General features: G+C 40.1%; 1 protein-coding gene across 1 annotated transcript; it reads right to left on the bottom strand.

The window, feature by feature from the left end:
- Positions 1-22,465: 22,465 nt before the first annotated feature.
- LOC141690829 (uncharacterized) lies at positions 22,466-24,292 on the bottom strand. The gene is made up of 2 exons (XM_074495591.1): positions 23,147-24,292; positions 22,466-23,014 (listed from the first exon to the last, which is right to left on the bottom strand). The coding sequence occupies exons 1-2, from the start codon at positions 24,290-24,292 to the stop codon at positions 22,466-22,468; spliced, it is 1,695 nt and encodes a 564-aa protein (XP_074351692.1).
- Positions 24,293-27,774: the final 3,482 nt, after the last annotated feature.

Genomic DNA, 27,774 nt, shown 5'->3' with positions numbered 1-27,774 from the left:
TCCTTGCACAACATACACATTTTTAATGATAACATTTCCAGCTAGCAAACAGCCATATCCCTCCGTTAAACCTTTGCTGTTATCTCCAAAGGTAACCACTGGGCCAGCTTTCTCAACCACATTTGATAGCAGGGCTCTATCTCCGGTCATATGTCTTGACGATCCGCTGTCAAGAATCCACACTACCGGTTGTACCTGTTTAATGCCCTGCAATACAAATGGATTAGACCTTCTTCGGAACCCAAGCTTGGCTGGGTCCGGCATATTTGTAAAATTGGCCTTTATCAGGCAAAACAACATTCTTAATTATAATATTCTCAACTTTCTCAATGACTGGACATTTGACCTTGTGAATAGCCTTGACAGATTTCTGTTTAGGCTTAGGCACAAATGTCTCCTTCCTAGCTTTAGGAGGACTAGCAGTCTTAGACCTATCATGCTTTCTATTATTCACATGCTGACGAGGAGTAGTCTTATCATTAGAAACATGCTTACCATTAAAATAAGAATACATCAGATTAAAAGTACAAGACATACAATCAGGAACACCACATGCTTTATGAGAGGGATTAACAATAGGCAACTTATGCATGGTAGACATGGCATTTGTGTTATCCAACTCATGTGTGTCTGAGTTAGTCTCAGTTGCTTTCACAACCTTGACTGGAACTTTTGACACACTTGACTTGGAGACAGCTTTCTCATTAGCATTATCTTCAGCACGAATTTCTTCTTAAATAATAAATGAGGTCTCATCAAATGGTTCAACAATTGATTCTTTATAGAGGGGTTCATCAACACCCTTAAGCACATGTGGTACTTCCCTTCCTTTAGCACAAACATGAGGAGGAGAGTTTATGCCTAATTTTCCAATAGCAGCATTGTAATCATAACCTATTCCAGATGTTTGATTAACAGCTTGCTTATTGTAAAACTCTTTGGACTTCGAACAAGAATTAAAGTAAGCTTTAACCTTAGCCTCAAGACCGGTGATCTTGTTTTTGAGAATAGTTTCAAGTTGCTTATACCAGTCAACTCTATTCTCTAGAAAAGATACTTGTTCTTTTAATTTATCTTGATTAATGTGCACAAGTCTTAATTCATTGACCTCTTTCTCAAGGTCTTTGATTTGTTGATTTAACAATTCATTATCACGACGAGCACAATCTAAGGAACCTCCTAGATGATAAACTAATTCAGCATCAGTAAATTTTACCTCTCTTCTTGACGATGAGGTTTTTGCATCACTAGCCATGAGAGCAAGATTCCCAACTTCTTCATCTTCACTGTCAGTATCATCCCAGCTTCTTCCCTTTGCCAGGTAAGCCCTTTCTGATTTACTCTTCTGATTAGAATCGTAAGAGTTCTTCCTAACTTGTTTTGGCTTCCTGCATTCTGTGGCAAAGTGTCCCAACTCATTGCAGTTGAAGCATCGAATGGTGCTACGATCAACCATCCCTGTTTTATACCCACCACTGCTGGTGTTAGAGGATGAAGATCCACCTTTCTGGAATCTGTTGAATTTGGACTTGTACTTGAACTTGGGATTCCTTTTGAATCTGACATTTGAGAATCTCTTGACAATCAGGGCCATTGACTCATCCTCCAATTGCTCCAGTTCTTCCAAGGAATAATAATCATCTCCTGATTGATTTGTAGTAGGAGGATCAAATTCTGCTACTATCACATTATCTTCAACCTTGGAAGACTGTACCATTCTTTCTGATTGTTGAGATTATTGTTGATATTGTGGTTGTTGTTGTTGTTCATCAGCTACTAGAGCAGTAGACGTGCTGACCACTCTTCCTTTCCCGTAAACTTCCTTCTGCTGAATCTGCTCCAACTCATAAGTCTTTAACACACCATAGAGCCTTTCCAAAGAAATCTCACTCAGATCTCTTGCTTCTCTTATGGCAGTGATTCTATGTTTGAGATGAGTTGGCAGTGTTAAAAGGAACTTTTTGTTGACCTCCCTGATGGAATAGTATTTACCATTAATGTTCAGGTTGTTGATCAATGCATTGTACCTCTCAAACACTTCAGTGATTCCTTCTCCTGGATTGGATTTAAAGTATTCATACTCAGAGGTTAGGATTTCTAGCTTGTTCTCCCTAACTTCCTTTGTGCCTTCATTAATAATCTCAATAGTTTCCCAGATATGTTTGAAATCTTTACAATTCATCACATGTCTATTCATCAAGGGATTAAGGGAATCTACTAAAATTAATTGAAGGCTAGCATCCAGGGAGGCTTCTTCTATTTCAGCAGGAGAGAAATCCTCAGGATCTTTCACATAAGTTCTCGCTTTGATGATCACCACATCATTTTCTATTACCTCTGGTTCAATAACCATAGGAATTTTTGGACCCTTCTTTAACACTTGCAAATATTTGGGATTAACAACTTGTAAAAACAGTAGCATCTTCTTCTTCCACATAACATAATTTTCTTTATCGAAAAGTGGAATTTTAACGGTTCCAACTTTTTGTGTAGTCATTATGAATTTTTTTTGAGTGAATAAAAAATTCAAGGAGTGAAAGAAACACAAAAGTCTAGGATCTAGATTTGTACGTTAATAAGAAGGCTCTGATACCAATTGTTAGGTCCCAATTTGTTTGTAGAAGGGGGGTTGAATGCAAACAATACCGTTTAATCGAATAAAATGCGGAATAAAAAGGTGAAACAAAATTCATTTAAATAAAACTTTTATTAAACTTGAAAGGTGTTACAACTACGGTATCGGTTACAAGGGATTAATCTCAAATCAATTATTACAAATCTAGAATAAATTCGACATGAACTTTTTCTATTTTTGCAATTAAAAGATCAAATGCTAAATGCGATTTGAGATTAAGTTCTAGGGATTTTAATCCGCTAGATTAATACACAAGAACAAGATAAATAATTCTAGTGGATTGGATTTAACTTTACAATCTAGAATTTTGATCTTGAATAAAGCAGATGAAAAATGAAATGTTGTGCCTTTGTTTTCTGCTGTGTTCTTGACTCTTGTGTGTTCTGTATGATTGATTGATAAAAAGAAAATGATCTGCTTCTGTTTGTTTTAGTAAACAGATCACTCGAATTGAATTAGTATGACATTCGGAAAGACAATCCAAAATGAACTAGCAAGACAATCATTTGAGCTGATAGAACTTTCGGTAGGACAATTACTTGACTTGGAAAGACTATCGGTAGGACAATAGAATGATTTGGTAGAACTATCCACAAAGACTTGGTAGGACTTTCGGTATGACAATCCAATTGTCATACCAGTTCAAATCTGATTTGCTGATTTTCTTTTTGAATATAAATCCAAAATCACTTCTGAAAATGCATAATATTAATTCAGAATTAATTAACCAACTAATTCAATTAATCAATAAATTAATCTTTGCAGATTTAATTTATTCTCTTAATTAAATTAAATGACTTAATTAATTAATAGAGAATTAATACTACTCTTGAACATCAACCATTCTTCTGAAAATCTTCTGAAAGTCACTGTCAATTATGAATCAATTCCACCACTTCAATGTTGACACTCGATGTACTGTCTGGTTCATGAGTGACTAACTTTCATGACGTTTCTTCAAGCCTTGACCTTGATACTCTTGATTTTCTTCAGATTAAATCCTTGTAATTAATTGATACCCTGACGAGATCTCTGTCACTTGATTAAATCCACAATCTTGATTTATATCACTGAGGCTTGATCAATTTCTTGAGCTTCTTCCAGTGAATTAAGTCTTCAAGTCTGTAGATGAATAATGTTTCTTAACCCTTTGACAAATGTTACTTTGTGAGATCTCTCTGACGATAGATCCACTATTTACTTATTACATTATTATTTGAGTTGAGTTAAATCCTCGAATATACAAATAGGCTATGCCATATGCCTTTTAAATAATACATATAAATATGAGTTGGGTTGTGAAACCGTATGGGTAGAAGTGATAAGGATGTGATGTTGAGCGAGATGATTATCTAAATTATGGTATTTTAATCCTGTAGGTCCTAGACGGAAAACCCGAGTATCAACGTTGAACTAGGAATGATCTAGTGTTTAAACATTGAGATCAACGAAGTTCAATCGAAGGACATAAATGATAGGATTGTACCCAGAATAGAATAGTGGGTTGACGATAAGGCCGAACGTTCAAGGCAATTCGAAAGCCAACCGATAATAGTGGTTAAAGCTTTTCGAGACAAGTATTCCAGAACATTCTTTTAGATACTGCAAGTATTCTGGATTTTTCTTTTAAATACTGCAAGTATTCTTGAATTTTCTTTTAATTACTGCAAATATTTATTCGCTCCTATTCTAAGTTCAGAATAGTTAACTGTTTTACATTTCGCTGCAATTACTCTGATTATGCACGTTCCTTTCATTATTGATCCTGTAATTCGATTGCTCTCTTAAGCAAATACCCATTCTTTCGGGTTATTTACGAACCTTGAATTGGGATGTTTTGAATTCAAAATGATTTGACATCAAAACACTCTACGGGCTGGATAGTGATATTTTGGGGATTGAGTTTTACTTAATCCTGTGGACCGGGATGACTGGTGCCTCGAGATGGGCCGTAGTTCCTGGGGACCCGACTAGATCTATATATTGAGATATAAATCTGCATTATATTCTGACTGATCAACAGAATATAGATGCGAACTAGTGTCCAGTCTAATTTGTTGTTGATCGCCATTGTCGGCATTCTCTCTTAAAGGTTTTACGATTCCAAAACCGGACAAAACCCGGATTCAGGAGATGAATCGGGGCATCGCTTGTCACTTTTAGATTTATAGTTAAAGGCTGGTGACAACCAACATTTATTCCCTCACTCCTTCAAAATAAATAGAATTGCTTAAAATTGTTTTAAGATTTTGTCCGGAAGTTTTCTTTGATATTAATGCTTGAAACTCAAATTATATACTTGCTGGGCATTTTTGGCTCACTCTTGCTTTGTAAATTCTTATTTCTGCCAGAAATAGATAAGGGTAAAAATGAATAGCTTTGATAGACAGCAGGAGTTAGAGAAATTTTCGCCGCGAGATGTTGAAGATGTTAGAGGAATGTGACAAAAGCATTAGTTCAAAGGTATCTACACTTGTATTTTAGTTATTGTGAGTTGTAAAGGATTTGATTCTTGTTTCATACCATAACCTGTAAACGATCCAGATTTTAAGGGGTTATTTGAATATTCTTTTATTTTAAGTAAAGATTGTTTAGTGACACCAAATCTTGACCCCAGATTTGGGTTGTTACAAGTTGGCATCAGAGCTGCAGGTTATTGGTCACTGAAATAAGAATAGGTGAGAGTAAGATAGGAATGATAGATCGTACAAGATAGGAAAAAAAACCCTAGGCATATTCAGGATAAATTGAGTTGAGTGCGAATTAGGGTTAGTAGATCCGAGATGGAATTGCTAAGATAGGATCGTTGAGAAAGTGTAAGGCGAATGTCGCAACGCTATAGGTATATTGAATTCTTAGATTCTACAGTAATAAAGGATCGACAGATCGACGGAGATTGGGTATGTTACCCAACTGTTCATGCGGTGTTGAGAAAATGCGATGGATTCTTGTGAGAACTTGTGAAAGGCATGCTAGGTGAATTTTGGTATGATCTAACTTAGAAGCTGATAAAGAACCAACGTTGCACTTTTGGCACCACCATTACGAAAGGGTTCTTATTACGTATCGGGCGCTGCACAAGGAATGGTATCTACCTTATTGGGTATAGGAAAGTCTAGCATGGAGGTACGACCCTATCTACAGAAAGAACGTCGAATCGCATGCATGGTTATGAGTATAACGTCAAGGACGATGACAAGAATGTTAAAAATAGTATTAAATGTCAGCGTCGCGATAGAATTGCGAATAAAATAAATTATGACGGCGAATGAAGTTTCTGTGACTAATAAGTGCGAGCGGACTCCGAGGAAATATGGAAGAGGTACCAAAGTGAAGAGACCCTTATATGGGCATTCTTTTAATTAGACATTTCATTGGTAAATCAGGACAATAACAAGTAACTTATATATTAATGACGACCAAATATTTGATTTCTAAAACTTTAAAAATGAGATTCGGATGAGATTTTCTTACTTAACTTTCAGAAGATTTTTATATGAAATGAGTTTTACAAATTGGTTGTCAAATTACAATTTATGTTCTTGTTATTATAAACAGAAAATGACCTAAAAAGAAAAGAAGAATGGAATTAGACGCAGTGTTGTTAGTCCGAAGGATCAAGTAGACCCACCAACAGGGAGAAAGTTTAAAGTTTTCCGTGAAAGATGAAAGTAAACGTTGTTTAATAAAATCAATAGTTGAATCAACATATTAAAATATTATTTACCCAATTTATAAAATTATTAAAATTTAACGAAATTCGTGATTCGAATGGACGAAGGGTGAGTGAAGGAAATGGCAGAATTTTCTAGATGGTGGAAGAGGAATCATATTTTATCGACGAAATTGAGGCGTTACGTAGTCGATGGATATTTTACACGACATAGATGAAATCTGAAGTCGTGATTTTAAATTTCGGAATGACGCGATTAAGATCAAATTATTGAAGCATTTGGTGTGAAGGTATTTCCAGGCATCATTTCGAAGCAATGAGGTAACCTAAATCGTAAACCTATATCCGAACGATCCTGAAGGCAGATGTAGGCGAAGCATGGAAGGTGATCGACACTGACATCATTTCTTCTAATACGATAGTATACGTTTTTCTTGATTCTTAAATGCGACTGGAAGCAATGATTGTAAATTTTATAAGGACGCGCTATGATCGAATTGTTAAAGCTTTGGATATGGAGGCATTCCCAGAAGACATTCCGAAGTTATAACGTGATCTAAACGGTGAATCTCTCATCTGAATGGTCCCTGGAGGCATACGTAAATGGAGCGTGGACGGTGACCAATGGTGATCTACAATGTTATTCTTTTTCAAATACGATAACATATGTTCTTCTGGATTCTTGAATACGTATGAGCTTCTTCTGTTGATAAATCATATGAGGTGAAAACGGAAGAAAAATTCTTGTATTCCATCTGACTTATTTCTCTTATCAAATTCTTGATTCCTGATTGAGACAACGGTGTTATGATATGACGCTTTATTGAAATGACGAAGAGTCGGATGGGACGCCACCTAATCATGTGCTGTATGCCATATAGTATGAAAGAATGGCCAACTTGAGTACGAATATGGTTGTCTCATTCTTAACTCATATTTATTCTTTCAATTTATTAACTTACAGATTCTTCCAACTGTTTGTTGTATTATTATTCTCTATCCTTCTTTTCATTCAAAATCATATTCATAAACTCTCTTCTTGCATCGAGTCTGTTCTCTGATGATTATGAAAGAAATAGAATAGTCCCGTGCGACAGGTAGAATTACGTGTCGAAGAAGAATATGAATGCAAGCCGATAAATGGGGGACATTTGCGATCAAAGACGAATGGATACACCGACAACGCGGTCGTGGAAAAGACATCAAATCTAACAGTTGTTCGTGTTATGAGGATCTCATCAGTACAGTAGAGTACGTTAATGCAATGCACTTCAAATCAGAAGATTTCGACGAAAAGTAAAATCGTTAGTGGATCGTAATAAATAAATTAGTTGCAAAATAAAGAAGCAAAGTTGTGTGCGTCAGATGAAGTTAACGAGTATCGGGACGACGATCAAAGATCAAGGAAATTCTGAATGATGACTCAGACAGGCGGTTAATACACAAGGCATCCCTTCGTCATGAAAAGATATTAGTCGTGAAAATTCAAGATGGAAGAAATCTTAAATGAAATCGAACTTCGAACGTGTTCTTCAAGAAATTGTGAAGATCTCTAACTTGCGTAAACAAGTGATTGTGAATTCAATGCTCATACCCGGGTCAGTGACGAAAGTTTGATACGGGAACATAAGTGGTGATGAAGCAATGGTGATTCGACTGTGGAGTTTTTAGAAATAACGAGATAACGATTAAGTTTCCATCAGATTACGACGATAATAATGAAAACCGCGTGTGGTTTATTAAAAGATATATAGGTTAGTTAATAAAATTGAATGTGTATCGTCCAAGATAAATGATTGTTGTGATTGGTGGAAGGATGCGGCTTAATTCTTAAAAGTAACTATACACAATGGGTAATGACAAGAAATAAGTTAAAAGAATCGCGAATTAAAATACTTGAAAAACAACGAGATAAATTCATTAAGGACAATTCGTAATATTCTAAAAGAATTGAGAAATGTATGGTTATATTAATCATTGTGGGTTTCAGACCCAATCCCAATTAAGAAGAGATATGCTATGCCAGTTAGATGTTGATCAAAGGTGAATTATGGGAATTGATGATTTTGGTTGATGAAAGTGGGTGGATATGATTATGGATGATTTGGTTGATTGATGGTGTCGGCTTAAGTCCGACTGGTAGTCAATGGTATAGGGGAAGTGCTGCCCAAATTTTCAGAAATGTCCTACGTTCAAGAACAAAGAAGTATATGGTCGTTCTCGTCAGTACTCCAAATAATTGCGATCTCGGTTCTTGAGAAAGTTGTTATGACCAAACCGACTTTATATAATTGGTCTTTGATTCCCGTTAGCTAGTCAGCACTTGGTTTAAGTGATCAGTTAAAAGAGTTAATTGATCAACTTTACCCACTAATAGTTAGTTAAATGGAGATCGATTCCAATTAGGTTGAGTCAGGCTCTAACATGAGTTCCAGATCCGAAATTAAAGCGATAAGAAATTTGGAAAAAGTAATAGAGTTAACGTAAATTGAAGGCTTAGTTCAATTAGCGTGATGTTACTGTAATCAGGTGCAAAGTTTAATCCAGAAGAATACGCTCTTTTCGATGAATAAGAGGAACATGAAGTTACTGGTATACGCTAGTAAGAAGAATTTTTTTAAGAACTGAAGGTTCAAGATAAAGTAAAGGGATTATATCATCTTCAATAGCGTTCCAGGAAGAACTCAGATGTATACCCATATCGAATGACGAATTAAGGAAAGATTTGAATGTACACTTCTTTTGAACGGCGATTGAATGGAAGTTGCTGTAGAATAATGGAAAGCTCGCAAATTCAAGCACCCAATGAAAGACGGAGATTGATGAAGTCCGCATGTGAACACAGGAGAAAGAGATGATGGTCAATGAAGAGAAGTCAAACACGAGATATGTGATACGTCAAGCAAAGCTAAGAAAATAGCTACCGAGGAAATTCGATAACTTTGTTAGTAAGAATTTAAATAGTACAAATAAAAGCCTTCATTCCAGTGTGAACTTCAGAAATGACCTATTCAATAATAAACAAGAGTAATATTACTAAGAAAAAGAAATTCGTTATGTATGAAAAGATAATGAATAATGAGAATGAAGAACTAATCAAGACAAAAAATGGAATCAAAAGGATGATAAAGAAATTATATAAAATAATCCAGGATATATGCAAGGTATGAACGTCAGTTGTGCCAGAACTATTAGGAGAATGAGGTGAAACGTCGATAGTTGGGGACAGGAATTTGTTCCAAAAATGCGTGTAAACAGGGATGATTACACAAAGGTATTAATGGCAAATGATTGGAGAAGCGCATTGCAATGAATCTCAAGATGGAATTCTTTAGAACTAAAGTGAAGTCCCGGAGGTTCGAATGAGTGATTTACCAAGGTTACCTCAGGGAATGAGGTAAGAATTTATAGTCGGTTATTGCACAGAGTCAAGCTGGTGTCAAAAGCCCTGTATCGTCTAACTCAATAGGGATGAAATAATAAGTGAAGAAAAACCTCAGAAATTTGGAATGAAAGAATAAAGAAATAAAAAGTATTTTTCGCTAAGCACAAAAGTGGTTATGGAAAAAGAAAATAGAGATATGAGGTTACGCGTCGATTATCAGGAATTGTAAGTTTGAAGGTTAAGTGAACACAATGTACCAGGAGTATTGGGATAGTGTGAGTGTATTTATTGATAACATCCTCGCTAGTTCAAGGACTAAGGAAGACCAAATTGAACGCCTGAAGATATGCTTGCGAAGAGTGGGAAAATAACAGCTGCATTTTCAGCTTCAAAGATATGAATTCTGGTTATAATTGATTATGAGCTCCAGTGTGTGGGTAAATACCAAACAGGAAAGATCCATTTAGGAACATATGTTCAAATAGAAAGGAAAGAGTGAACACCATTAAGATTGTTCGGAAATGGTTAAAAGCATTGGAAAAGTTAGGAACTGAATAATAGGTTTTGATCCGTCTTCTGGGTTATGCTGATACTTACTTTGTTGTTGGACATCAAAGGTGGTATTAATGCAGATGATTGATGTTGACTTTAGTATGAAACGTTGTGAACATCAAAGTTCGTATTGATATCTAATTTGATATGACAACAAAATGAGTATTAGTACCAAGAGACCGGGTTTTGAATAAAGTTATGATTCATTCCGTTCCAAATTAATATTTCCTTTCAGATAATAACAGATTCTCACTTGATGAATCTACTTGATAGTGATTGAAAAGAAATAGAAGTATGCTACCAAGTGGGGAGTAAATGCAATTGCCGAGATTTTTCTTTTTAGTTTTTGAATAGATGTAGAATATTCCGAAGCATCAGACGTCATGAGCTCAGGATATCAGGCGCAGGCGAATAGAAAATGCAAGAGACCGATTAAACATTCTTGAATATGATTGAAAACAATCATGGGTTAGACTAATCGAAGAGAAAGAGGCCTGATACGTAAAGTAGGACAGTTAGTGAAAATAGAAATTTCATGAAGAAGGTTAGTGTAAATTAAGTTAGTCCTTTGAAATAGTGAGATAGATAGAACGATTGTAAATGAGTTGATCTTGTTGTCACAGGTATAACGAGTCCATAAGACATTCATGTGCGTATGACTGCGAGGAGTAATTTAGCTCCAAATGTATGAAGTAAAGATTGAGTTAGGGATTGCATGGGCAACTGCTAGATTTGATGACGGAAAAAGGGCCGTTGAATTGTGATTATGGTGATGAGGACTGAGAAATTATAAGAAAGATACTTGGAAAACATCATGGTTTGTTCCTTAGCATGATTCTGAGGACAGAATCCTTTTAAGGGGGGAAGGATGTAACGTCTGGGAAATATTATGTAATTATTTTTCTCAATAAATAATTATTATGTGATTTTTATGTGAATTTTGGTGAATTATTTGATGATGGATAATAATATTTGGATGTTTATTTCTGATAAAAGTGAGATATTTTAATTTCCAATTATCCAGAATTAAATATGGATAATTTTGATATTTTTCTGGTAATTTTTGGATTACCATATGATTTTATAAGGATTTATAGAATTAATAATGATTATTTTACATAATTATAAAATTAATTTTTAGAATCAGAAATCGTCCCACTTCAATCGTTTTTGCGTTTTTACAACCCGAAACTCTTCCGAAAACTCCTTCCTAACCTAATCTGATAATTCTGAATACTTTTCATATTTTGACTTTCGCGATCTGGGGTACGGTTTGACCTGTACGAGTCCCGGTGCGAAATTTTCGATACGCAAATCATTTTATATATCGATAAAAATCCGTATTCTCAAAAGGCGAGACATTATTACCTTATTTTCCTATAAAGTATTTTATAGGAAGCTCTGTTTTGATAATTATCCAAGTCTGGTATTAAAATCGTATCGTCTTTTCAGTTACTTACCGGCTAAGTAACCTATTTTCGGAACCGATCTGTAAATGTAATTATCAAATTATTAACTAAATAAAATATGTGATGGGTCTCTTGGCTATGTGGTGCTGTATTATTGATTGGTTGCGATTTGTTGGACGCGGAGATTAATTTTATAGTTAATTATCGAGCTGTATGACTTTAATTCATTTAAAATGAGTTTATTGAATATTTATTCTTATAAATGCTAAAATTGTTTCTAAAATTATTTTTGTTGTTCTATAATTTTATTTATTATTTTAGGGGTTATAAAATTTGGAAATCAATATTTTATTAATTATTTGATTTTAAATGATTTTCTGATCTCATTTAATTGTAAAATCAGTATTTAATTCCAGAATTCTTCAAAAATTATGAAATCCATATTTTATTAAGTTGGAATATTTGGAAAATTTTAAAAATTATTTTGAAATTGTTTCGATGAATTGTTGCACCCGCTGTGTATCGTTAATTCCACGTCTCGATGTCAGAAATGGGGATAATAACAAGAATAAAAAAAATCAGATAAATATGATTATGTTTATCTCCTTCCTTATCAATCTCTACAACTCTCTTGTCTCTCTCTTTGCCGACTTCAACCTCTCTCATTTTCACTCTCTCTCTACTCAATCTCTCTAATTCTCGATACCTCTCTACTGATTTCTCTCCTTCTCTCCCTTTTCTTCCCTGTTCTCCGCCGCTGCTTCTTTTCCGGCGAGTGGCGCCGCCCTGCCCTGTTTCAATCGCCGCCGCGATTTAGTTTTCTTTCCAGTAATTACTCGGCTCCATCCCTGTTGATTGTATATATATATACATACGAGTATATATATCTATGTGTGATGTGTTTGTTTTGTTTTAATTTTCCGCCGCCCCTCACCGGTTTTCGGTAAGGACGGTGGCGGATGCGTAATTGTGTGTGCGTGTGTCTCTGTGTGCGTGTGTGTGTGGCAGTAGTTGCGGCTGTTGTGGGTGTCCGGTGTTATGTTTTCCGGCTTTTCTCCGGTTGCCGCCGGCTTATGTCCGGCGAGGTGGCCCCTGTGTTGGCAGCGCGTATGCGCGTGTTGCTGTGCTGGTTTTCAGAAATTTTTATTTATTTAATTATTTTATTTCTTTGCAGGAAATTATTGAATAAATATCCGTGAAATAAAAATGAATTTCGTGCAAGAAAAGAGTTATTCTAATCGGTGGGATTCGTGTTGGAGACCCGAATAAATAGGGTACCCACGAATTTTACCGCCATCGCCGCCGGTGGGCGATGATGATTTTTATCTGAGTCCTACATTTATTAATTAAATAAATTAGTTCGTGATAATAATTATGAAACAAAAACTAATAAAATTAGTTTGTAAAATAAATTTCATAATGAATAAAAATAGTTAATAGCTGATTTGTATTGATGATTGGGATTGGCGTATGGATTGTGAATTGGATGATTGGTTGTTGTTATATTGTGATTGACGTCGATTTGATTTCGACGGGTAGGCCGATAAACAAAGGAGACGCTTCCCTATTTTTCGGGAAATTAATTCCGAAATTACGGGAACGTAACCTATAATTATCGGAGACGTCGAATAATCATATATAGTTATATTATATGAACTTAAGTGCAATTGAGACAAAATGATTTACAAATAATCGATTGCCCTGCTTTTCAAAACGACGAATATATGTATTTTCCGAAAATAAATACCGAACCGAGTTTAGAAGATGCAAGCCATAATTGCTATGTGTATTTCAATAATACATATAAATATGAGTTGGGTGGTGAAACCGTATGGGTAGAAGTGATAGGGATGTGATGTTGAGCGAGATGATTATCTAAATTATGGTATTTTAATCTTGTAGGTCCTAAAAAAAACCCGAGTATCGACGTCGAACTAGGAATGATCTAGTGATTAGACATTGAGATCAACGAAGTTCAATCGAAGGACATAAAGGATAGGATTGTACCCATAATAGAATAGTGGGTTGACGATAAGGTCGAATGTTCAAGGCAATTCGAAAGCCAACCGATAATAGTGGTTAAAGCTTTTCGAGGCAAGTATTCCAGAAAATTCTTTTAAATACTGCAAGTATTCTGGATTTTTCTTTTAAATACTGCAAGTATTCTTGAATTTTCTTGTAATTACTGCAAATATTTATTCGCTCGTATTCTAAGTTCAGAATAGTTAACTGTTATACATTTCACTGCAATTACTCTGATTATGCACGTTCCTTTCATTATTGTTCCTATAATTCGATTGCTCTCTTGAGCAAATACCCATTCTTTCGGGTTATTTACGAACCCTGAATTGGGATGTTTTGAATTCAAAATGATTTGACATCAAAACACTCTATGGGCTGGATAGTGATATTTTGGGGATTGAGTTTTACTTAATCCTGAGGACCGGGATGACTGGTGTCTCGAGATGGGCCGTAGTGCCTGGGGACCCGACTAGATCTATATATTGGGATATAGATCTGTATTATATTCTGACTGATCAGTAGAATATAGATGCGAACTAGTGTCCAGTCTAATTTGTTGTTGATCGTCATTGACGACATTCTCTCTTAAAGGTTTTACGATTTCAAAACCGGACAAAACCCGGATTTAGGAGATGAATCGGGGGCTTGTCACTTTTAGATTTATAGTTAAAGGCTGGTGACCGCCAACGTTTATTCGCTCACTCCTTCAAAATAAATAGAATTGCTTAAATTTGTTTTAAGATTTTGTCCGGAAGTTTTCTTTGATATTAATGCTTGAAACTTAAATTATATACTTGCTGGGCATTTTTGGCTCACTCTTACTTTGTAAATTCTTATTTCTGCCAAAAACAGATAAGGGTAAAAATGAATAGCTTTGATAGACAACAGGAGTTAGAGAAATTTCCGCCGCGAGATGTTGAAGATGTTAGAGGAATGTGACAAAAGCATTAGTTCAAAGGTATCTACACTTGTATTTTAGTTATTGTGAGTTGTAAAGGATTAGATTATTGTTTCATACCATAACCTGTAAACGATCCAGATTTTAAGGGGTTATTTGAATATTATTTTATTTTATGTAAAGATTGTTTAGTGACACCAAATCTTGACCCCGAATTTGGGTTGTTACATTATTAACCTTATTTATAAATTATATTAATATTATTTTATTAAAGTCAATTACTCATCTCTATTTTAGTCAATAATTTCAATTTTTTGACCCCTCAGATAAAGTTCTATCAAGTTCTTTATTTGGATAAATTGCATGCTGACTCTCGAACTTACATGTACCGTTTGTGCTCATGTCTTCAAGGCATTTAACTCAAAACTTTGTTTATCCGCTTCTCGGTATTGACGCCCATTAAATTATTTTGTGAATTGAAGTTTGTATAATTATAATTATTAATTATTATAATTACTAACAATCAATCAATTATTTTTTTAACTAAAATAAAATACACTCTATTTAATTTGAAAAACGATATTATTTTTTAAAAAGTCAATTCACGTAAATTAAAAAATCACATACATGTAAAGTTTGGACGGTCGGTCATTCGGATTTTAATTGATATTAAAGTAGAATTCATGTACTTATTCAAATTTCAATTCATATCCAACTTTATATTATTCTAATAAATATTAAAGTCAACCTCTCATGTCAGTTTAAATTTTTATTTATATTGAGTTCAACTTTCTCTATCAATTTAAATTCTAATTAACATTAAATTCCATATTATTCTAATCGATATTAAAATCAACCTCTTGTACCAATTTAAATTCTAATTCATAATGAGGTCTATATTATTCAAATTGATACTGAAATCAACTTATTCCACTAATTTAATTTTTATTCAATTAATTTGTAAAATGATCTTTAATATATCAACTAATTTAAATATTATTTATTCTAAAATAATTTACACTTTTCATTCGAGTTTTAAAAGAATTAAATTTTTTATCCCCGCTAAAAAAAATAATAAAAAAACTAGATATAATTAGTTGAATTTGGTTGGTATAACGTGTCTCGAGTTAAAACCAAATAATAAATATTATTGATCCAACTAATAAAATTTTACTATTAAAGCGGGCTAAAATAAAATAATTATACTATTCATTCAGACTAAAAACATATTATACAATTGATTTGGGTTAAAATATTTATAATAAAACTAAACTAATTAGTTGAATCTGGTCGGTGTAATAAACCTCAGGTTAAATCAAAATAATATAAACTATTAATGCGAAAATGGAGAGAAGTTAATATCAGAATAAACATAATTCATACACTATTCATCTAAAATAACTTAATTTTTAATTAAAAAAGTTGTGATCACACATAGAAATATCAATAAAAATATATAACTGAACGGGTAACAATATTTTTTTAAGATACCTCTTCTTAAAAATGTCATATTAACTTTAAAAATATTAAATGAACAAATTAAAATTTCAAAAATATTATGTAAGATTATAAAAAATTTGTACGGTTTTAGGCTACTAATATTAATCCGAAAACACAGAAAAGCAAAAGCTAAACCTGTAAGAGCGATACTTTGGAATTTATATGCAAGTGTTTTTTAATTAATATAATAATCTTGATCTCATTCTTCAATCAACATTATAATGTTAACTAAAATTGAACATTGAACAACTTGACAAAGCGAAATTGGAATCTTTCTAGTGCTTGAGGATTATTCTCATCCACCTATAATAAAAATAATAAAATTGTATTTTAAAGTGAAAAATGAGACCTGTCTTTTGTAGACAGGGACACAGGAAGGAGAACTTTAATTAAAAAGACAGGCTGTAGTGGGCTGGATAATTATAATAATTATTAAAAAAACTACTGGCCACTGGAAAATAGTGAGCTAGGATTCCCCTAAAACATAAACTACAAAGATATCCGGAGCTTTAATTTCTAGCTACTTGCTGTATAGATAGTATAGTTTTTAAAAAAGAAACTCCAGCGGAATTGTATATATATGAGATATAAACGGGAGTGGACAATGGACGACAATCGGACATAAAACAAGTAAATCTTAACATGATATTGATTAATTATTTCTAATATTTTCGATAAAAGATACTCTCCCCGTTCCTAAAAATATTCACTCTTTGTTTTGGACACGTTTGCCAATAAACACATTGTTATAGATTAAAAACTAAGGTATATAACTGCTGTATTTATTACTAAGGAACGTGAGTTTCGAGGTTCGGTTTGACTGCTCTTGTGTTTCGTGACTCAATCTGCCTTAACAAGATGCTTACTGTTATAGGGAGAATTTCGTATAACAGTGTTGTGGAGGTTTATGGGCGGAACAAAGATCAAGGACGGTATTTGAGGGCGGAGGAAGGTTGTTTTGTGGTGGCTGAGCTTGTACGTTGACTCCTTAAGAAAGAATAGGATTTGTTATTCTCTGTCAAGTGTCGACTCATGTCTCATACAAGTGCCTACGTACCCTATTTATAGGGATCAAGCCTTACGTAGTTCTTGGGGGACAAGTCACGTAGGCTAGGGTTAGGACTCTTCAGCCCGTGCAGCCCAAGCCCATGATAGAGTCAGGCCTTCAGCCAATTTAGTCACGTAAATCTCAACCGGCTCCACACGCTTCCTACAATCTCGCGACATCTCCGCAATCCTTCCCGTGATTGTAGGAACAACCCGTGTCGGCCCCGAAATCTACGAGCAACTCAATTATCTATGAGTTACTTTCCATATCAAGCACAAAGTCCTCTAATGCGGGCCGGCCTGGCGGCCTCGGCCCGCACCGCCTTCATTTTTAATTAATAAATACAATATTATCTTTAACTCCATTAGATGTGAGCTCATGGGCCCAGCACGCGTGTGGGCAACCGAGCCCAGCTCGAGTACTGTCACTTGAGCCCTCCTCACATGAAGTCACTTGAGCCCACTTCGCGTGGGCATAACCGAGCCCAGCTCGCATACGAGAGCATAGGTGACAAATGGGAGCCCACCTTACAAGTGTGAGCCCAACTCGCGTATGTGGTCACGTGATCCCAGCTCACACATCATGAGCCCAACTCACCTGTCACGAGCCCAGCTCGCATGTCATGAGCCCAAGTTAAATTGGTCCACGATTCTAGCCCACATATGATAGTCCAGCCATTCAATGCATCTAAGGGGACCTGTTTAGGGCCCATGACCGAAAGCGGGCATAACAACTACCCCCCAAAATTCCTGGTCGCATCTGGAGGCTAGGAATTTTCCAGTCTTTCATGGTCTCGCAGGTGCGAGCCCACCAGGCCGCACAAAACCGCCTCACGCGCCTCGTCTCGCACGCTTTTTATTTAACATTCATTTTGACAGCCGTTGGACAGCTGGCGTGGGGATCCGTATCGTCATCTAGGATGGTGACACGTGTCACCTCCCCTTTCTCTCTCCTATCCCCTATAAATATGTGAGATTTGAATTCATTTCTCACATTTCCAAAAACACTTTCTGAATTGCTACTCAATTTGCTCAAGGATCTACCACGACGAAGATCATCATCTCAACAAGAACCGTCTACCGGTGGCGATATTCTCCCGGCATAGATTCATCTGGATCTTCATACACCTCTCCAACAGGTAATCTTCGATTCGAGCACGTTTTCATTCACGCTTGTTTATGTGCACCATGCGAGCACACACCACCTGTTCGATGCGAGCTCACATACACCCACAACATGCATTGCGAGCCCGTCTGCTCGTTTAAATACTTAGGTGCGATTCCGTGTGAGATGTGAGGACACTTAGGTGCGACCCCATACTTGTTTTTGTTTTCTTTTTAGGGCCACACACTAATTTTCACCATCTTTTACAGATGTCGAGTGCGTCTTCAGCCCGTTCCTATGGATCGTCTCGCTCCTCCTCGAGCCCGGCTCGCACTTCTGCTAGCCCGGTTCGCTCTTCTGCTACTCCGTCTCCATTAAACCAATATCCACCCGAGCAGCGAGGCTCAAAGGACTTTCAACGCGAGCTGACTTCTCTTTCTGGCCGTCTCAGCCAACCTATTTCCCCTGACTCTGCTATCACCCCTCAAGGGGCCCTAAACATTGCTAGAGTCGAGAACTCGATGCGAGCAGCTGGTTCCGGCTCGCTGGATATTCACCTTGACCCTAACCCTGAAGACTACACCAGGGAGAGGAATATTTATGAGTGGAGAAAAAGACCCGTGGATATCTCCAATATACCAGCTTCCCTTGGGGTGGAAGAGCTCCTAAACCGCGAGCCCGCTCCTTTGGACAAAGAGCGAGCTGAGGAGATTCAAAGAGAGATGGTTGTAGAGAGGGCAGCCCGCCTGAAACAAGCTGCAGCTAACGACCTCGACCCCATTCACCTTGACTCAGAATCCATCGACAGCGACCTGGGGAGTGCATACTATGACATCAAGAAGAAAGGAAAGGAGCTTGTATCTACTGAATATCCCATCTTGGGGCTCGAGGGTGAAGAGGACGGCTCACACTGGTCCTATGACTCTCCTCAGAGCGAGGAGGTGGCAGATGTTACAAGTCAGTATAATATTTGTAACTATAACTACATCCCGGCGGCCTCTCATGAGCCTTATGTGCCTCCTGCCCAGCCCGAGATGGAGGGTGAAATTATTTTTAAGAGGCAGATCATTCCTGATGGGGAGGAGAGCTCGACTGTCAACGAGGAGGTTAAGGTGCTCGCTTGCCGCGACCTGTCTACCTCGTTGACTCAGAAACATCTGGCCGAGCATATTGAGCAGTTCCAGCTCGAGGGCCATGTTGTCTTGCCCCTGCCTCATATGAGGTGCTACAGATTTAACCATCCATAGAATGGAGGCAGGGTTCCTCGCATGGTCTTGTCTACCTTCCTTCTGAGGCTAGGCATCTCTTCTCCTCTTCATCCTTTCATCAAGGATGTCTGCGAGTACTACCAGCTCGCACCTTTGCAGATCAACCCGAATGGATACCGGGCCACCCTCGCATTATACATCATGTATAGCAAGTGTGGGTTTCCTCCTCTCACAGTGAGGCAGCTGGGCTACTTCCTTAATCTAAAGCATTCTCCAAATGACTTTGGATACTTCTACTTCTCTGTCTGGCCGTGCTTCAACAAGAAGAATCTCATTCACAACGGGCCGAGCAACTCAGGAAAGTGGAAGAACCCCTATTTCTACATCCACGAGGTACCTCGAGTCCAGACTCATTTTTATTACAACCCATGTAAGTCTTCCCTGGCCGCTCTTGGTTTTCCTTCCATAATTCCTTCTTTTAACAAGAGATGTTTTTTTTATATCTCCAGCCACCCCGCCTCGCACTGTCCTTGTGGGATAAGAAAAAACAAATGCAGACAGCCTGCTAGACCTTCCCAAGGCAAACAGGGATATTCGAAAGCTCATAACGACCTCGAACCTGGTCGCGTGTGGGTTTTTGAAAGAAGGAGTGAGGCTGACTCCTCAAAAGAAGAAATCTAAGAAGAGAGCCAGAAAGGGTAAGAATATCGGGCCCGCATTTGCACTTCTGTTTACTCGCGTGTGCGAGCTCGTGGGCTCGCGTGTTTACACTTCCTGCATGCATCACTTCACATTGCACCTTAATTTTCTGCATTTTTTATCTGCTCTTCTTACTTTTTTACATTTCATCTCGCTGTGACTAATCTTTTTCTTCATTGTTTTCTTTTTCATAAATGGCCATCTCCCCCATCCCCTTCATGGAAGAGGCTGAACAAGCTGCGACCTCGGGCCCAGTTCAGCCTGCTGCAGCGACCACAAGGGCTCACTCTCAAGTCCCCCCTCCAGCTCGCATGAGGACCCTTACTGAGCATTTCAAAGGCTCAGGGCCTTCTCCTCGGCTAAAAAGGCATCGAGATCACAAAGAATGAAGAACTGGCGAGCCTGAGCCAAAGAAGGCTGCTCCATCTGATGCTCCTCTTCCCCCTGCTTCTTCTGCCAATATGGTTGCGACCACGTTTGGCCGGCTCACTCAAGGTCACATCAGCGAGCAGGATGTAAAGGGTTGGTCTTCTTCTGCTCTCGAAGTCAATCAGGATGCACTGTCTCGAGCTGCGGCCGAAGTTTACTATCGTCAGCTGTCAAAGGCTCGAGAGATGCAAGCCCTCGGCCAGACCAAAACAAAGCTCGAGTCTAAATTCAAATCCCTTCAGAGTAAGGTCGCTGAGCACGGGCAAGAGAAGGTTACACTGGTGAACAATTATAATCAGAAGATAATTAACCTGAACGCTGCTCACGACCAGGCCCTAAGGGAGCAGAAGGAAGCTCATGACCTGGCTGCTGAGGCATGGAAGAAGGAGAAGGATGCCCTCGAAGAGAGGATGCTCGAGCTGGAGGGATCAGTCTCTGCCCTGACCGAGGGCCGTGATGCCGCCCTCGCTGATGCTAGGAATCTGGGAGCCAGGAATTTTATGAAAGTCTTTATGAAGAAGGTTCCTGACTTCGATTGGGCGGCTCTGGGTGCGAGCACAGCGAGGCATGCTAAAAAGCTGAAGCTAGAGATGGAGAGGGATGCCCAAATTACTGAGGAGGCTCGGCTCGCGGCCGAGCAGGCCCAGGTCGCTGGTGATGAAAATCGTGGGGGAGCAGAGGCTGATAACCCTTGATGTAATTTTAATTAGAACTAGACTTTTGACTGGGTAAGCGGGCACCCCTCTCGCCTCGCGCTTGTATTTGAAATATTCTGCCTCGGGGCCTAACTTATTTAACTTTTGTTTGTATAAAATGTCAAATCTTTTGTGCCTGCGTATGTCTTTAGGGTGCTAGCTGGCTTTCTTTATTTTTGTATTTTCTTATCACGCCTCTACTGACCAAAAGTTATCATAACTCTGGCCGCGTATGGCGAGCGTTACACTTTCACGGCGAGCCCAGCTAATCAGCTTGCACCTTTTGTTCAATCGATCAAAATTTGTCGAAAAATGCTAAGTGGAACAGGCTCGCATCATTACTAATTCACAAGTTTTGCACGTGTTGTCGTATGGGCTCGCATGATGCGACCCTGACCATGTTTGGTGGAGGGCTGGGCCTCCTGGGTCGCATTTTGGGAGCCTGCGAGCCAGGGTATGGGCTCGCAACGCGTGCCCACCCCACTTTTAAGCTTCATCTTTTATTTGCTTTGTGTTCATATCTTTCTAAGCGGGTCGTGGCCCAACTTGTCTCCTATATTTATTGTCAAGCGGGCCGGGGCCCGGCCTGATTTATGATTTTAACATGCTAATAAAACAACCGTTCTTTCCTCGCATGGGTTCCCAAGGATGGGCTCCCCTGCTGGGTGTTTAACAAAAGTTAAAATGTCAAGTGCACAAAATAGAAATCAATCATTTTATTCATAGATAATGGGAACTGAAAGGAGTACATGCTTGTAGTCTCAGGGAGGCACCTATATGGCACTACCCCCCGAGACTTAGGAGTATTTTAAGATAATACTAAGTCTGAAAAGAATAATATTACTAATAATATTTGCGGAGGTGTTCCGCGTTCCAAGCTCTCAGGATCAGTTTGTCCTGCATATCATTGAGGTGGTAGGTTCCCTCCCAGAGCACTGACTTTATCTTGTAAGGGCCTTCCCAATTCGTTCCAAAGACTCCGTGACTCACCACCTTGGTATTTGGCATGACCCAGCGTAGAACCAAATCTCCCACCTTAAAAGTTCGGGCTTTAACCTTACTGTTATAGTGCCTAGCTGTCCTCTGCTGATATGCTGTTACCCTGATCTGAGCATCTTCTCGAGTTTCTTCGATCATGTCCAAATAGAGCCGATGATTGACCTCATTTGCCTCCGAGTCATAGTTGTCCCTTCAAAAAGATCCTGCTCTCACTTCAACGGGCACCATAGCTTCACACCCATACACCAGAGAGAAATGGGTCTCTCCAGTTGTGGTTCGGGGTATAGTGTTGTAAGCCACAGGACCTGGGCGAGCTCCTCTGGCCATGCTCCTTTCTTCTCTTCAAGCTTTGCCTTCAAGGTATGCTTAATGATTTTAGTAACAGCCTCCGTCTGCCCGTTACTCTGGGGGTGGCAGACTGCGCTAAAGCTCTTCTGAATCCCCAGCTGCTCACAAAACTCTCGCATGTCCTTGCTATCAAATTGTTTCCTATTGTCAGATATCATCTTGTAAGGGATGCCATAACGACACACAATAGCCTTGTGTACAAACTCCCTGAGTTTTTTTGCCGTGATGGTGGCTAGGGGCTCGGCCTCTGCCCACTTAGTGAAGTAGTCTACCGCAACCACCGCATACTTGACACCTCCCCTGACCTTCGGGAGTTCCCCAATCAGATCAAATCCCCAGATGGAGAAGGGCCAGGGGCTCATGAGGGATTTGAGAGAGGCCACGGGGCTGTTGTAATAATTGGCATATCGCTGACACTTATCACAAGCTCGGGAGAATTCAAAGGCATCTTTTTTCGGCGTTGGCCAGTAGTAGCCTTGATGGAGGATTTTCTGAGCTAGAGAGCTACCCCCCGAGTGATTGCTACAAATGCCCTCGTGTACTTCTCTTAGGATGTAGTTGCATTCATCTCCATCTATGCATTTGAGGAGAGACACACTGAACCCTCTTCTGTATAGAATCCCGTCGTATATCACATGGCGGGCTGCTTTGTATTTTATCCTCCTTGCCTCATTCTTTTCATCCGGAAGTGAACCTTCTTTTATGTATGCTAGAATAGGTGTCATCCACGTGGGGCCGAGCTCATTACTGAGGCTGCCCACCTCGTGCTCGAGCACACTAAGTTGCCTCTGTATATCAAGGGGCACAGTCCCTAGCAAAGTGCTCTCGCGGCGTGAGCCGAGCTTAGCTAGCTCGTCCGCGCCTTCATTCTGCCCACGCGGGATTAGTTCCAGCCTCACCTCGTTGAATCTTGCGATTATCCTCTGTGCGCACTTCAGGTAAAGCTCTGTTCTCGGCCCCTTAGCTTGATACCCCCCGTTTATCTGATAGACCACAATCATGGAGTCACTAAACACATTCAAATTCTCCACCTTCATTTCCAAAGCTAGCTTGAGACCGTTGATCAGGGCCTCATACTCGGCATCATTGTTGGTTGCATGAAAGGCCAGATGGGTCGCACGTCTGATCTTGTGCGCCTCTGGGCTGATTAGCTCAATTCCAGCTCCTGCTCCATCACCGTTGGAGGCTCCATCCACAAATAGGCTCCACCATGGGGCACTATTTTGGCTCTCCAGTCCAACTTCCTCTGTGCTAGGTATGACCACAAGGGCTCCCGGCTCCACTTCCTGATATGGAGGAAATTCCAGCACAAAATCGGCCAGGGCTTGACCTTTGATTGCGGTCATTGGCTTATAATCCACTTCAAATTGGCTGAGCTCAACCGTCCACTTCAACATTCGACCAGAAGACTCTGGTTTATGCATCACTTGTCTGAGGGGGTAGGAGGTTCGCACTTCTATCTTGTGTGCCTGAAAATAGGGCCTGAGTTTTCGGGAGGCCAGGATCAGAGCATATGCTAGCTTTTCGAGGCTTGTGTATCGAGTCTCGACATCGGCTAGCCTTTTACTCACATAATATACCGGGAGCTGGACACCATCATCCTCTCGGACTAATACCGCACTTATTGCAAAGTCGGAGACAGCCAAGTATAGGATCAAAGTTTCTCCTGCCTTTGGGTTGGACAACATTGGAGGGCTGCTGAGATGCTTCTTTATGTTCTGAAAGGCTTCCTCACATTCTTCGGTCCACTTAAAATTCCTCCCCACTCCTTTAATTTCTTTGAAGAACTTTGGCATTTATCGGAGGATTTTGAGACGAAGCGATTGAAGGCAGCCACTCGTCCCGTTAAGCTTTGAAAATCCTTCACCCGTCGAGGAGATCTCATCTCGAGTAGGGCTTGTATCTTGGCTGGGTTGGCCTCAATGCCTCTATGATTGACAATAAATCCCAAAAACTTCCCCGATTCGACCCCAAACACACATTTCTGGGGGTTGAGCTTCATTCTGTACTCCCTTAGGATCTGGAACATTTCAGCCAGGTGGCGGACATGATCCCTCGCTTCTTTCGACTTCACCAGCATGTCATCTACATAGGCCTCCATAGTCTTCCCCAACTGATGTTTGAACATCTTATTCACCAGCCTCTGATAGGTTGCCCCCACATTAAGGAGCCCGAAGGGCATCCCGATGTAACAGTAAAGGCCCCGATCAGTAATAAAGGAGGTGTGCTCCTGATCTGGCCCATACAAGGGGATTTGGTTATATCCTGAATAAGCATCCATAAAGCTAAGCAATGCGTGCCCAGCCGTGGAATCAACCAGCTGGTCGAATCGGGGTAGAGGAAAGCTGTCCTTCGGGCAAGCTTTGTTCAGGTCGGTGAAGTCTGCACATGTCCTCCACTTGCCATTAGGCTTCTTGACAAGCACGGGGTTGGCCAGCCACATGGGGTAGAAGGCTTCTCTCACAAGTCCTTCCTCCATTAATCTATCCACTTCTTCTCTGAGGGCCTCTGCCCTCTCTCCACCAATCTGCCGTCTCTTCTGCCTAACCCCCTTCTTTTTCGGGTCCAAGTTGAGCCGGTGGCACATGACATTTGGGTTAATCCCTATCATATCAGAGTGTGACCATGCAAATACATCCAAGTTCTCCCTTAAGAAGTGGGCTAGATCCTCTCTCAAGTCAGGACTTAGGTTAGAGCCTATTCTGAGTACCTTGGAGGGATCATTTGGGTCTACCAAGATCGGGATTGTGTCCTCTGCGGCCCCAACCCTTTCGACCATTGGGGGCATTCTCGGGTCTAAATCTGCTCGAGCCTCGCTAATTTTCCCATTTTCGTGATTGTCAAACCTTCCGTATCCTTGAGCTCGGGCTGGTGAGCTCGGGCCGGATTTATCAAGCATTCAGAGGCTGCAGTTACAGTGCGAGTGATTCCGTTGGGCGGGTCCATAGTGATTGTTGTTTCTTTGCGTTCCCACTTCCCTCTCCTAAGTCTTACAGCGATTTATTCTGGGCTCTCTTCTTCATCACTTGCTTCCTCCACAATCCCCTCTTGTATCAACATGATGGGCTGAGAGGCTTCCATTAGCAAGGCCCCTGGGCGTGGTTCCACCTGAATTCCCATGTGCTTGAAGTAATTCTCGGGAAATTCCTCAATTGAAATCAAATTACAAGTCTCGTGGCCCTCGGGACGTATCCTTTTCCTGCCCTCTGCCTCTTCCATGAGGATATCGCATTCACCTGCTTCAGTTATCTCCCTTGAGGCATTTCTTGACTCGGCCGCCTTGAGTGCCTGATTGTAGCAGACCCTTGATTCGTATTGACAGCTCTTCAAGATGCCTACCCTCGTGGGGGTTGGGAATTTTATCGTCATATGATGGATTGAGGTCACCATCCTTATCGCCCTCATAAGGGGTCTGCCCACTATAACATTGTAGGCACAAGGCTGGTCTACAACTGTAAACATAGCGATCTGGGTGGCCACATGAGGCTCTTCTCCTATGGTCACCGGGAGTTGAATTGTCCCTTTCACTCCGATCGAGTTTCTCGTGAACCCATACAGGTGCTCACCTGTCGAGGTTAACTCTCTATCCAACAATCCCAGTTTTTTGTAGGCATCATAAGTCAGAACATCAGCCGAGCTCCCGGTGTCCACCATTGCTCGGTGAACATTAACCGTTCCAATCTTCATTTTTATGACTAGGGCATCGGTATGAGGGTAATGCACCCATTTTGCATCGTTCTCTTTAAACACGATATCATCGGCCTCCCTTTCAAAAAGCTCTGGGGGCCTTTGGCTTAGATGGTTAACATTGGTGAGGGGCTTGTCCTTTGCTTCCCGGGAATATCTGTCCATTGCCTTCCGGCTGTCTCCACCAATGTGAGACCTGCCTAGAATAATATGAATGCTACCAGCCCGAGGGACCCTTTCTTTGTCTTCTGGGGGTGGGGGAGGGACGGTATGATAATCAGTCCTGTGCTTTCGAACCTCCTTGACAACCCACTCCGTAACCTTCCCTTGTCTAATCAAAGTCTCGATCTCATCCTTTAGTTATCTACAATCAGCTGTATCGTGTCCGGTGGCCTCATGGTATGCACAATACTTCGAAGTGTCTCTTTTATTGTAGTCTGTGAGAGGGGTTGCCTTCCTGAATACCCCATTCCCCGCATATGTAGCATATATGTGGTCGATAGAGGCTACCAGAGGGGTGTGTGTCTGTCATTTACTTGTATAAGGCCTTTCCGAATCTTTGGCGGTCTCTTTGCCCCGGGCAGACTTTTTTGGGCTCGAACTACGCCGATATGTCTTCCTCCTCTCGTCAGGGCTTGAGGATCGGTCCCTCTTGTCTCGATAGCTCTCGCTGATTTTCAGCTCTCTCATCGATTTCTCTACCCTCTTGAAGGGTTCGGCTTGCTCATAGAACTCGGCCAAGGTCCTCGGCTCACTCGCTTGGAGGCTCTTCCAAAATTTCGATCCTTCTTTCAGCCCTGCTATCAAGAAATTTTTGATGGTCTCCTCACTGGCTCCTTTCACCTTGGGGACCTCGGCGTTGAACCGACGAAAGTATTCTGCCAAGGGCTCCCCCTCCCTTTGCTTGATGTTGGATAACGTGGCCACATGAGGCGAATAGTGGAGGGTGGACTGAAATTGTTTGACAAACAAGTCCTCCAATTGCCTCCACGTTCTTATGCTAGCTGGTCCCAACTTGGAGAACCATTGTTGGGCACTACCTCTGAGTGATGCCGTGAAGAGTCTGCAGCGGGTCATCTCCGGCACCTGATAGACTTCCATCTCAGTGTTAAATTGTATAAGGTACTCCGCCGGGTCGGCTTCACCGTTGAATCAAAGGTCAGGGTTGTGCCTAAACACCCGAGGTAGGGGGGATGATCGGATAGCAGCCGTAAACGAAGAGGGGGCAGCCGAGGCAGGGGGCCCTCTCTTCTCTCGCTCCATCTCATCTAAGATCCTTTTTAGGTCCCTTACCCTAACAATTTCTCCTTCTCTATCACCACCCACGTTACTCGAATGGTGTGAGCCCTGAGGTCGTTCGCGGCGTCCCCCTCCTCCGGCTCGTGCCCCCTCCTCCGGCTCGCGCCTGCGACTCCTCTTCACGATTGTCTCTGCGTCTACATCGCTCCTCCCTCCTGGGCGAGGTGTGTTGACGTTTTTCCTG

The sequence above is a fragment of the Apium graveolens genome, chromosome 10 (genome assembly GCF_009905375.1).
Source record: "Apium graveolens cultivar Ventura chromosome 10, ASM990537v1, whole genome shotgun sequence".
Classification (NCBI taxonomy): Eukaryota; Viridiplantae; Streptophyta; class Magnoliopsida; order Apiales; family Apiaceae; genus Apium; species Apium graveolens.
This window is presented reverse-complemented; position numbering and strand designations above follow the sequence as displayed.

What these genes read in the sequence shown, in the direction of transcription:
- LOC141690829 (XM_074495591.1), bottom strand. Translation starts at nt 24,292, where the DNA reads ATGTTGTCCAACCCAAAGGCAGGAGAAACTTTGATCCTATACTTGGCT. An exon ending in GCAACTACATCCTAAGAGAA is followed by an intron (nt 23,015 to 23,146) that starts GTACACGAGGGC and finishes GATAAGTGTCAG; the next exon opens with CGATATGCCAATTATTACAA.